The 11,945-nt window shown below is 43.7% G+C and overlaps 3 protein-coding genes across 4 annotated transcripts; 1 reads left to right on the top strand and 2 right to left on the bottom strand.

Annotated features, from left to right (window-relative positions):
- Window positions 1-957: 957 nt before the first annotated feature.
- ppp1r3da (protein phosphatase 1, regulatory subunit 3Da) lies at window positions 958-2,867 on the bottom strand. Of its 2 annotated transcripts, none has more exons than XM_053425313.1 (2): window positions 2,713-2,867; window positions 958-2,405 (listed from the first exon to the last, which is right to left on the bottom strand). In XM_053425313.1, the coding sequence occupies exon 2, from the start codon at window positions 2,375-2,377 to the stop codon at window positions 1,457-1,459; it is 921 nt and encodes a 306-aa protein (XP_053281288.1). In that variant the 5' UTR covers window positions 2,378-2,405; window positions 2,713-2,867; the 3' UTR covers window positions 958-1,456. The 2 variants fall into 2 exon arrangements, with proteins under 2 accessions (XP_053281288.1, XP_053281289.1); XM_053425314.1 differs by having other exon boundaries at window positions 2,708-2,841.
- A 31-nt stretch (window positions 2,868-2,898) lies between these two features.
- Window positions 2,899-6,934, top strand: fam217ba (family with sequence similarity 217 member Ba). The gene is made up of 4 exons (XM_053425312.1): window positions 2,899-3,670; window positions 3,761-3,860; window positions 3,973-4,037; window positions 4,145-6,934. Exons 1-4 carry the CDS (start codon window positions 3,564-3,566, stop codon window positions 5,574-5,576), a joined length of 1,704 nt encoding a protein of 567 aa, XP_053281287.1. The 5' UTR covers window positions 2,899-3,563; the 3' UTR covers window positions 5,577-6,934.
- A 318-nt stretch (window positions 6,935-7,252) lies between these two features.
- Window positions 7,253-11,943, bottom strand: ttll9 (tubulin tyrosine ligase-like family, member 9; the record flags this gene model as incomplete). The annotated part of the gene is made up of 12 exons (XM_053425347.1): window positions 7,253-7,323; window positions 7,794-7,918; window positions 8,142-8,255; window positions 10,067-10,263; window positions 10,381-10,439; window positions 10,639-10,726; window positions 10,822-10,862; window positions 11,036-11,126; window positions 11,218-11,286; window positions 11,360-11,545; window positions 11,666-11,777; window positions 11,858-11,943. Coding segments are annotated over 12 exons (1,239 nt in total), but the record flags the coding sequence as incomplete, so codon positions are not given.
- Window positions 11,944-11,945: the final 2 nt, after the last annotated feature.

Here is an 11,945-nt window from a genome sequence, read left to right as displayed (position 1 = left end):
ACCCTCGGCAGCCCTGGTCTCCTGACAGTATAATCATCACCTTTAAATGAAGTTGGTCACCATATGTTTGTATCATCGTTGGATGAGGTTGAGATCCACACTTGACAGGTCAAGTATAGTCTGTGTTTACCATGTGATCAATGCTGACCAATCACAGCTGCTGTTCATATATGAAGTGTTGTGAAATTGTTATATTGACAGGTTATACAATGTGGGAGTGGTTTCTCCCTCAGGAAACCTCATGATGAACATGCTGACACATGGAGAGCCCTGTTGCAATTATAATGCTGGCATTAAAACAAGTATTTGACAGGCTGACAGAGTTAGATGAAGGGAGACGGGGGATTTCAGGTTGAGTGAGAGAGTGCTTTCAAAGATTTAGACCACTCTACTGTCAGTTAATTAAATCACACACAAGTAATGTTATACTAATTCGTTTTTATGCTATAGTTATTATTGATATTATTTGTATATTCTTTATATATACATATATTTACATAAATATATAACTATGTACGAATCATGGTACAAATATATAATATTACTTTCACAACGTACTGTCTATTCCTAGGTTATTACCATTTCAACCCTTGACCTATATAGAAGTGTAAGTCGTGACTAAATAGTACAGTGAATCAGCTAAATTCATGTACATTCTGAACACATTTTAACGGGTTTTCCCTTGCATCAATACATGTCTCACTCAGCCCACACAGTTACACTAATGTCAGAGGGTATCAGACGGAGTTGGGGATTTTGTTACTTCACCGATGAGGTCCTCTATGAAAAGAATATCACTTAACTGCAGATCAGCTTATTCCAATTTAGCTGAAAACATAGATTAAAAAACACTGAGTCACAGAAGCTAGTGAAGTACAGGTGAGAGGTGGGATGTTCACTAACCCTATATATATTATATTGCCACAAATAAATACAAATAATAATACACGCTGGACATTATGTGCAATTGTGCTTTTTTATTAAACAAACTCAGCATTGATTTCATTATTCAATTCGTTCAATTACATCTATTGCATGGTTTGTAGATTTGGTTGACAACATCCAAAAATATTTAGGAAAAACTATTATAGGGAAAGTTCAGCAATGTATAAGTATAGTTTTTCTTCAAATAATCACGTGGAAGTGCTGTCATTTCAGTTTCACTGAATATTCAGCACTCTATGGGTGTCATCTCCATTGGATTGTTGAGTCTTCATAGCCAGGAATTTCAGTGCATCAAAAAGAGTAACACAGTGGCACTAAAGTTACTATCAGGTGTGAGTGCACCAGTGTTTCACGAAGTTTATTTACAGTTAATCTTGAACTAACTTGACCCAAAGAGATCCTCTACTAGCATTAGCCTAACAACATGAGCATTATGTGACAATGCAGTTATACATCTGAAAATGCTCTTGCTAAAGTGCTTCTAAAAGGTTGCTGTATGGCTTTAAGCTTTCTAAATGAAGTGCACCATGCTATCCTCGCATTCTTTAGGCACAGTGAGCTTGTAGCTATGGCAAACTAACTTATAATTCTCGCCATCATTGTTGTCCCAGTATTCATCCCCACCAACTTTGTACTGAATGGCAAACTCTAACACTGCTCCTGGCTGCAGGAACGGAGGAACAGGAAGGTGGAAACGAAATGTGTCACAACTGAGTTGGCCTCCTCCTTCCCACGCCTTGGTGACAGTGGACACCCATGAGGCCTTCGTTTCTGTGCAGCTCTTCCACTCTGTAAACGAAAAGCGAGCCGTGACCTCTTTCTCAAAGTCCAAATTGACGACCTGGGTGATGCCGATGACCCCCAGTTCGAAACAGAACACCCTCTCCAGAGACACTTTCTGCTCACAGAGACGACGCAGGAATCCTGGTTGGACACCAGGGTGCTCGGAGAAAACCGGCTTCATGTACGGCAAGGAAATCTCCAGGTGCCTTCCGTCTGCCAACTCTGCAGCCATCAGCAACCTAAAGGTGACATGATGCGGCACCGATGGATCCTCTCCAGATCTGAAAAGTCTGATGTCTTCCAAGTCCAGCCCCAAGGAGTCCACGAACCGTACACCAACATTCCTGCATTGTTTCTTCCCCTCTGGGCTGGATGGCAGGGAGTGGGAGCGTTTTCGGATGATGGGTCTTGGCGTGGGTTCACAGAAGAAGCTGCGGTGGAACTCTTGGTCCCTTAGCAGAGATGACACTCTGGGGCTTGGTGGGCGGATGGGAATCGGCTTCTTTGTTGCATTAGGTTTATCTGCTTGAAGCATTCCAGTCAAGTTGATGGTCATGCAGGGCCTTGAGACGCCATTGCAGCTGGACATCTGCTGCTCAGATTTTGTCAAGGGAATCCTCTCACGACCTATAAACCACCCTCGATCCATGATCTGTGAGACCTGGTGTGCAGCTCACCTATGAAGAAAGTTACAAAAAAAGCACCATTTACTATCACTAAGTCACATCCATCCTCAAAATGTCTTTGAATCAGAGGCATATCGACCCTGCTGTAACTTCAGTGTCCTCTTTTATACCTAACATGGCATGGTGGTGTGCTACAAATCTGTAAGAACAAGCAAAACAGGGTTTGCAGGACGGGGAGTGGGCGTGTACCCTGTGAGTACGTGCCTGCGCGCACACAGCTCATCTCTCTCCCTCTCTGGGCGGTTGCAACATGATTTACAATGCACCTCATTAAAATTAGAAACTGACATCACCTCACGATTGAAAGATGCGATGCGCAAGGCTGCAGGATGTAGCCCAGGTTGCCTCCATTTAAAGTTGCTTTTTGTTATGGCTGCGCGTTTCTGTGCGTGATGGCGTCTGCGAGCGCGTCACCGGATATGTAAACACAGAACTCTGCAACACACATGCACGACAATACAGTGCTGTCGATGGAGATCCGCTAATATCGTAGCAGGAAACTATATTACTGATGCATCATGGGAAACCGAGTAAAATAAGACACACTGTGATAACTATACGCATCATCTGTCGCATGTGTAAGTCTGGAGTTGTGTGGTCTCCTCGGTTGTATCCGCTGTTTATCAGAAGCAAGGGGATTCACCGAGGATCGCTTGCGGGTTACCTTGGCAGGAGCGACCGGGGCGCCTGAACTCCGACTCCCATGATGCACCCCGGCACGCTCCCTTCACACAAGCTGCGAGCCAGTGAGCAGCAGGTAAACAAACCAATCTGACTGGGACAGCGAGCCGAACCAAGCGTCTGCGCTGTTTGACCGTCTTGCATTTTTAATCGCGGCGAAGATGACAGTCGAGAAAGAGACGCATCTGCTGTAGACAGTTTATTTGTAAATACGAAACAATCGCTGCGCTGTTACACACGCGCCTCGACGATAAGAACCTAGGACGAGATCAACCTGCAGCGGAAAAGCGACCGTCGACATCTGCGCATGATGCACTGCACCACTTTTGAGAAAACCGGTATTTTTAGCCTCATTCTCCGGATTGAGTATCTGATCCGAGATGTCGGTTGGGTTCTTTAGCCACCGTGTCGTTTGAAATTGCGCTGGACTCCTCACACAACAACATCCCCACCTGGGGACCTAACAACATGGGGCCCATCATGCAGGAACACACAGCATCCACGACACTTAAACGCATCGTCGCCAAAGAGAAGATTCGGGTGAAAAACACTGAAAATAGCGGACCAGTAACCAGGTATTCCTAATTGTATGCATGCAGTTAATGGTAAATTACCTGTGTCATGTTTTGCCTCGGACTGACAGAGCACTGTCATGTTTTCCACAGTTCAAAGAAAGGTAACAAGATGAAGAAAGCAGTGAGCCAAATGAAAAATGGCCTCCCAGGACCAGGTCAGGATAAGGACACAGTGACAACAGTGCAGAAGGCGAGTGAATGGAAACTTAGAAAATCCAAAGAGACATTCATATTATATCTTTTTTCTTTTGATAGGAGGAGAAACAATGTCAGAAATTATTTATATAATGTTTATTTTACAGGGTGCACAGTCAAATGGTGGAAGGGCCAAATGTGGCTCTTCACGGAACACAAGCAAACTCTCCAGGTATGTGTGGAAAAGAGTGTACGCTCTGAATGAATGATTTGATTCAGGTATACTAAAATCCCTAAATCCCCAACAGGCATTTCTGACATTTCTCTCCCTCCTTGCAGCCCCGAAGACGGAGACTCGAGACCTCCACTCCGCAAACACTCATCTGTGCAGAGGAAGGAGGAAAAACCAGAAAATCAACGCATGTCTCAGTGCGGCAATGAGCTCCAACCGAATCGTGCAGGGATGGGGAAAAATCGGCGAGCCCTCTCCCTGCCCCTCTCCCCGATCTCGGGGCTACGACACATGCCAATGCACCCCCTAACGCACTCCCCAGCCCCCACCCCGGAGGCACTACGGAGGCACTACAACCAGAAGGATGACGACACTGACAGTGCCAGTGATCTGTCAGACTCCGAGAGGCTGCCTGTGCTGCCCTCCCCCTGTACCCCCTGTACCCCTCCTCACCTCAACCTGCGAGCAGAGGTCATCAACAGTGAGGACTTTCCCCCGGAGATCCCAGGACCCCATGGGACTTTGGGTGATGAAGATGAGAGTGAAAAACCCAGCTACAGTTACCAAGAATTTCTGCCTCCTCCCTTCAACAGCTGGAGCCTGAGACAGCTGGCGGTGTTTCTTCATACAGAGGGCCGTGGTGCCCCCCGCCCCAAACCTGTAGGGACCTTGGAGAAGTACCTGGAGCGGCTGCTGCAGCTGGAGTGGCTCCAGATCCAGACGGTGCAAGCCGAGAGCAGTCGTCCACCTGGGACTCGTACGAGGCCACAGAGCTTCCCCTCTGCCACCACAGCTCACCAAACCAGGCCTCACACAGCTCCACCGTCCCGACTCAACTCCCCTAAAGGGTTGCGTCAAAGCCAGCGCGCCTTCCCGTTTGCACCTGTTAACAACCCCCCATCACCTGCCTCAACTCAGCACCAGCTCTCCCGCTTTCCACTTTGCTCTCACTGTCACGTTCGCTACCCGATGTGCAACGGAAGCTGCTCTGCCTACGCCTACCAGCGGCACTCGCGGCTTAGCCCACTGCTTGAGCGCAGAGCTGGACCCGGGGCACCGGCAAAGCGGAGCAGCAGCGAAACCCGAGCACCTTCCAACGACGGCAGGAGCCCAGGAGGACCTGGTGGGGGTGGAGGAGGAGCCCAGACCCCAGTTAGCCCCTCGGCCGGAAAGGGTCATCTCAGGCACATCCAGGCCGCAGGCAACGCCCGAAAACAACCCCAGGAATCCGGGACAAACCCAAATTGTAGAGGTCAGGTCAGGAAGAGCCGCGTCAGAGCCAACTCCGAGACAGATGTCAAAAAGGTGCCCGGGGACATAAAAGGAGCCAGTGCAGAGAAACGCGTTTTAGCCGCAAGTAAAAGAGAGGTCATCACCTCTAAGAGAGTGGAGAAGCAGTGGCAGAAAGCAGAGGTGGGAGGTCAGGCCACTAAAACTTCCACGAAAAGAGCTGCTAAAGAGCCACCATTGCTCTCCAAAGCCCCGCTCAGTAATAAGCAGAATGGGAAAACAAAAAATGTGCACTTTGTTGCAAAGTAACCTGCGTAGTTCTTCAGTGTAGTGCTTTTACTCACTAGTTACTTGGTACAGGAGCTTCAATCTATGCTTGCTTTCTGTGTAATCTGTGCAATACTAACATGTTGTAACTGTTGTACAGCAGTCTAAATCAGTCAGTGGTGTGCAGCCTTTAAAAGGTCAAAACTATCCAGGCGCAGAGTAGCTAGAATAGAGATCAAATCACATTTATGACACTAGAACAGAAGGGTTTATTTTCAAATGTACAGTAATTATATCATCAGGCTGTGTTTTTGACATAATGTTCATTTTGAACCTTAACACAACTAATGATTCTAAATAGACAGCTCTTGTATAAGCTAAACCCTGTTGCACTGCATTCATCTCTTAATGTGCTACTGTTGAAATAAGCACTAAATAAGCATCTCTTATACTGTCGGACAGCTTCCAGCATTAGGAATCCATAGAGAAGTTTCACACAAACCATTACATGTTACTCATTTAAGACGACCGTAGCCGTTGCTAGTGGAGTTTTTTCGATGTTGGAATGTATTTGTTTTCAAGGCTTTTACATTACTTGATGTTTCAATATTTTCTTTAGTGCCTCATGTTTTAAGACACATATTCAGTTAAAGCGTCTTTGGCTGAAGAGAAGGGGGCACAGTGAGTGGTGTGTACTGCAGTAATGTAGTTTGTTTCAGATATATTTGTACAATGGTTTTACATTTTTGGTTACAAGGGCTTTTCATGTCTGAATAGCTTGATAACAAACTGTATTTTGCATAGAGCTGAGCTCTTTATATCATTGAAGAAGACGGTGAAATGTTTGCTACGAATGTAAAAGCATATTTTTCCAAATTTTATATGCCATAGTTATATTTATGAAACGTGTTGTGGTTGACTTGTTTTCATCATGTTCATTCTTTTGTTTACATCATGCACAGAAAGAGAAAAAATATTAAGTAAAATTGCTGAATGTATATTCCTGTCTACTGATGCTGTACCATTGGCCATTCTGAGGATTCAGTGAAATTGAAATCAATCATTAATGTTTGGCTGGAACAACACTTGAAGTCTTCAGAAAACCATGTTTAAATTAGAGTGTCTCATGTGTTTCTTGTGATTTACCATGTGCAAAAGATTAATTAGAATACTTGGGCAGTGTAAGTGACATCTATCTAGACTGCACCACGTTACTTCACATTCATGTAAAGTATCCAAGCCATAGATCAGGGGCCAGGGGTGGCGCTGTTATTATTGATGTGTACGCTATTGACACGCACGCAGAAAGATTGTGGTACGTATTTTCTCAATGTTGAATGCAAGTATTTGTAAGGCAAAGAAATAAATGTTTTGCACACAAGGGGCTAAACCATTCACAACTGTCTTTTTATTGACCCAAAGCTAGAATCCCTAATATTACAAATCTCGTGGTCATTAAGTCAAGCTAATAACTGAATTCACTAGCAAAATATTTTATATCTTTATACTTTTCTTTGAACTCTATAATTAAAAGAATTGTGTAGTAGAAGCAGTTTTAACGCATTACAATTTAAACCAAGTTTAAAATCTGATCCGATCATCACACGGAACTTGTGTTTTTTGTGTTCACTGAAGGCTTCACACACACACACCTAGATGATGACAAAGGCTTACATCCCAACTCCTATTATACCTGGATATAGAGATCATGAGAGTGATCACATCTTCTTCTGGACTGGAAACGGTTTAAGTAGCTGACGGAGCTGCTTGTCTCTGTCATTCACACACCCTGCAACAAAGAACACAGTGCAGTAATTAGTCATATTAGTCATGACAAAGGCTTACCCACATATCCTGTGATTAAACACAATAGTTTTCATTTTGAAGGTCAAATTTAGCTTAATTATATCTCAGGAATAAGTTTAAGTTTAAGATGCATTTATTCGTCCCAAACACATGCACAGTCATGCAAAGGCACACTCATGCAGGTAGGGAAATTTAATCTCTGCTTTTGACCCATCTGGTGCAGTACACACAGAGCAGTGAGCAGCCATGTACGGCGCTCGGGGAGCAGATGTTGGGGGAGTAAGGTGCCTTGCTCAGGGGTACTAGACAGGATAGGGAGACTCTTGGATTTTTGGACAGATCAATCCAGGTTCGTCTTATGTTGTCTCTCCGTGGAGTCGAACCAGAGACGAACCAGAGACCTTCTCTGCCCATAGTCCAAGTTTCCCTGCCTCAGTTCAGCAGATCAGTTACCCAAGTGTGTGTTGGCAGTGAAACACGAACTCCCAAATGTTTCCGGGTTGGCATCCTCTCTGTAGACAGGGCCGTCGTTCCACATGAGATCGTAGCCACCCACCCTTTTCTCCTTGCCAGTCAGCCTAATGAGATAAAAACAGTTAGAACTCAGCAGCAGCGGTGTGGCAGAAAGAGAAAATCACCTTGTGATTTGTTTAACAATGCTTTATGAAATAACTATCCTCTCTAGTTTATACTTCCAAATTTTGACAGATATCGATTAATATTGTGACTTCTAGAATGGACATAGGCACCCGTTCTTCCCTGATGATAAAAAGTTAAACATGATGAGAGAAAGGCCTTTACCTGTCCTCCATATCAACAACATTCAAAGTGTCTTCCAGCAGCCTGCACTTCATCTCGTAATCCTCTTGACTACTGGGGGTGTGTGACGGAGAGGCATTCACCTCAATCAACCACCTGCAAATAGATGGAGGGCGATGACATTCACCAGAAATTTGCATTACCTTTTGAGCCGATATTAGGCCGAACAGCGAGAGGCAGAAAACATGAGGTAAAAAGCTCTGTTGAAAGTGTCAAATGATTGTCTGATGTCATCACAGATGATCTGCAATGACATTAAAGCGTTCTTGCTCTCTTAGCCCCCAGACTGGATTATGCGTTCATGCTTCTGGTACGGAATTTTCCAGTTAGCTTCTTTTCCAAGAAATTCAACTCCTACCATCCTGATTCCAGAGGCGTGGACGTGCTGGCATTAATCTAGGTGTTGGGCCCCTTCATGTCTGCCTTGATTCTGGAATACCATCAGTATTTACTGACAACAACTCACTAGCCCTTTTGAACTGCAGAACCCAAATCAAATGGCGCAAAGTAATATTGTCTGTGATATGACATGTATAGTGTTGTGTCAGAGGTCAATCATTTCCTTTTAAAATAATCTAATCAATTAACTTTATTCTGTTTGAACATTATTTCAGTACATTGAAGTAACTTTAATATTCAAATTAAACTTCTCAAATGAAAAAATAAGTCATTTTAAAGCTGTTTAGGTAGACCTTTTGTCCATCAATTTGTATGTCATCAAATATGAGTTAAACAACTGCAAATTTAGGACTAGGATTAAGAATCCAAAAGGTAATAACATTAAATAACTAGTCAAATCAAGTCAGTTTATTTATACAGCACGTTTAAAACTACAAAAGCTGACCAGTGTGCCTTACTAACATACACACACACATACGCTGCAGAGATCGAGGCAAAACATTGAGCAAAAAAAAAACTTTTGATATGACAAATTCAGTAGCTGATATGTAGCTACAGTTGAACGGCAAAGAGGAGAGGCGGGCCATGAGCTGTGGGGTTGTTTGTTCCACAAGCCCAGAGCACGAGAGGTGACCAGCAATGAGCGGTTAGAGGGCCTGAGTGACCTCTGTTGGTTGCAGGGAGTTAAAGTTCAGCCAGATAGGAACAATCTATCAAGAACAGTTCAAAATTAACACTAAAGCTGACAGGAAGTCAGTGGAGGGAGGAAAGTAAAGGGGAGTTATGTTCACATTCTTTGGGAGTTAGTCAGGAACCTCGCAGCAGCGCTCTGCACATACTGCAGGTGTGAAAGGGAAGACTGACTGACTCCCATGTACGTCCAGTGAGAAATTCCTTTTTCTACTCTTCCGGGAGGCCTTCTCCCATTCATCTCTATAACACTGTTTCTCTTCATCTTCATTTTCTCCTAGATGACAGGTTAGATTGGAGATACCAAGTATGAAGAGGGCAGGGGTGTCAAATGTTGTAAAGATGTATTTTGTAAGGGGGTTGTATTCAGGCCAAGCACTTCCAGCACAATTATTCAGCATTATTCACTGACTGTGTGTGGTGGTACTCTATTCACACATATTCTAGAGCCCTGTTGCGACAGTTAACACATACAAGTGAAAGAACAATATAATATTTGCATTAAGGGCAGACACTTCTATTAGTGTATGCGTGTTATTATTTACAGCAGTTTGCAAACACTTGTTGCACACCTGTCAGTTTTTCAGATACACTGTTGTGCGTTATGAGGATATTTCTAGCACACTGGCAGATTTACTGATTTGTTTTGACTTATCCATGATGTCTCGTCAAATGTACCATGTTTGCTTGTCAGGACATGAGCTTTTCCGTGCTTATTTGTGAGCATGCATAGCTGAGCAGCACATGTTTGCGAGGGAAAATATGTGGCGGGGGATGCACTGTGTTGCCGTGCGGGAACTGTGTTTAGGACCACTTACGGTTTGAGGTTCTCATCCAGCAGAATGTCGTAGCCGTAGAGCTCGAAGCAGTGCTTGTCATTGATGATGACCTTTTGTACACTCTGGAGACTGCGTACAAAGATGTTATCCATCTCTATGAACAGGGTTCCTATCATCTCTGTGCCGTGCTTTGCAGTCAGGTATCTTCGAAGCTGCTGCATCTGCCATTTACATCCCTACTTAGAGATAGATACAACGGTGCAACAATATATAACATATAATTACTTAAAAGAGAGAAATTTCGAGCAGGAAATACAAACATTGTATCATGTGAGCTTCTTTAACCTTCGGACCTTTTCAGGATCGTAGTCAGGTGCTGTTTTTTGAACAGCCACATTGGTGAGATGCATATCTAACGACAGGCATTAAGGAGAATTTGAGAAGTTTGCTGCAGTAACTATCCACGAGGATGAGCCTCAGAAATGATGTCACACTTAGCTTTTCAAAAACAAATCTTGTTTGAATATTTCACAAGGCTCACTTTGTGCAGAGAATTGCTGGTATTAAAAAGACACTCTTAAATGTCATGTCACAAACAAAAAAAAAGATACACTTGTCATCAATGGTCCTTAGAGAGAAGCGGGTGCTTGAGAAGCGAGCAAAGCCATCCCGATACAGCCAGGCCTTCAAGGGAACATACTGAAACATACAAAGAAGGAGACACACTGATTCATGCTTTAAGAAAGATTTACATTTTGTGTAAACGTTTGTGATTTAAAATGCTCAATACATACTGAGGTGACCAGAATGTAGATCCTCAGATCAAATTTCCTGCCTGCGGAGACAAAAAGTATAAAAAGAGCTGAAGGGAGAATTTGTCACTCTTCGATTTTGGTCATGAATCCTCTTGGTCCCAATTTGTCTTTTTGCAAAATTATTTGTTAGAACGTTCAATGATTGTTCAAAATGGAATTTACAATAAATTGGGCTTCTCATCCAGTTTGTTACCATTAATTAGGTAGGGGTTCTCTATGTAGCGTTGCGCCACGTAGCTTTCCACTTGGGCTGCATCCTTCTGCTCCTCTGAGCGGGGGCCATCCTGTGTGAGCCCAGTGTTATCAGTCTGAATGGCTGTTTGCTTTAGTCATTGAATATATTCCCAGTTATTCAATAAAATCAGCCCACATTACCTTCTTCCAATCCGTGATGTCTTTCAGTTTCCTGAACAGAAAAATGCCTTTCCCTTGGGATTTTGCCACCTGAATAAACATACCAGTTAATTTTAATGAATTTGTATTGCACTGGATTACATCTGCAGTGTCTTTCACTAACTGGCTTCATGATCCAGATGCTGCCAGGGATTCTTTTGAACTCCTCTACAAAAAGATGATACTCGCTGGGCAGTGCAAAGGTGCAGGGGAAGAAATCACATTTGGATGCCTCTGTGTGGCCAGAATCTCTTTCAAGGCTCTTCCTGTACCTTTTGAGGTTTTTCACCATGAGATTTTTGCGAGTCAGCTGTGATATAAAACAAAAACACAAATATATATATATACATATTCACTTTTGATTTGACTATTACTGCTAATACATCAAGGTTACAGTTTGGTCGAGCAGGCTGGACCAATGCTACCTCACCTCATAATGGTTGCGAAAGTGGTTTACCCTCACATGTTCCTCCATGTACGTATGATCATAATTCTCCCTGAGCCAGCCCACGTCACACCAGTTGAAATCCCAATCTCCATCACTGTGAGAAAGAGAAAAGACAGCAGGTATAAACCAGTGAAGGACGCTGGTGTGAAGACGAAACAAGACAATCATGCTCACTCTTTGACTTCAACCCAGCCAGGTCTTTGGTGCAGGACGTTCTGTATGGTGGTGAGGAGTCCGCATTTGAAACGCACACAACTTCTTG

This window comes from Pleuronectes platessa, chromosome 6 (assembly GCF_947347685.1).
Source record: "Pleuronectes platessa chromosome 6, fPlePla1.1, whole genome shotgun sequence".
NCBI classification, from domain to species: Eukaryota; Metazoa; Chordata; class Actinopteri; order Pleuronectiformes; family Pleuronectidae; genus Pleuronectes; species Pleuronectes platessa.
This window is presented reverse-complemented; position numbering and strand designations above follow the sequence as displayed.

Bases quoted from the DNA above. Each gene is read 5' to 3' on its own strand.
- ppp1r3da (XM_053425313.1), bottom strand. From the start codon at position 2,377: ATGGATCGAGGGTGGTTTATAGGTCGTGAGAGGATTCCCTTGACAAAA.
- fam217ba (XM_053425312.1), top strand. From the start codon at position 3,564: ATGGGGCCCATCATGCAGGAACACACAGCATCCACGACACTTAAACGC. The intron at 3,671-3,760 runs GTATTCCTAATT...TGTTTTCCACAG, and splicing joins AATAGCGGACCAGTAACCAG to TTCAAAGAAAGGTAACAAGA. The intron at 4,038-4,144 runs GTATGTGTGGAA...CCCTCCTTGCAG, and splicing joins AACACAAGCAAACTCTCCAG to CCCCGAAGACGGAGACTCGA.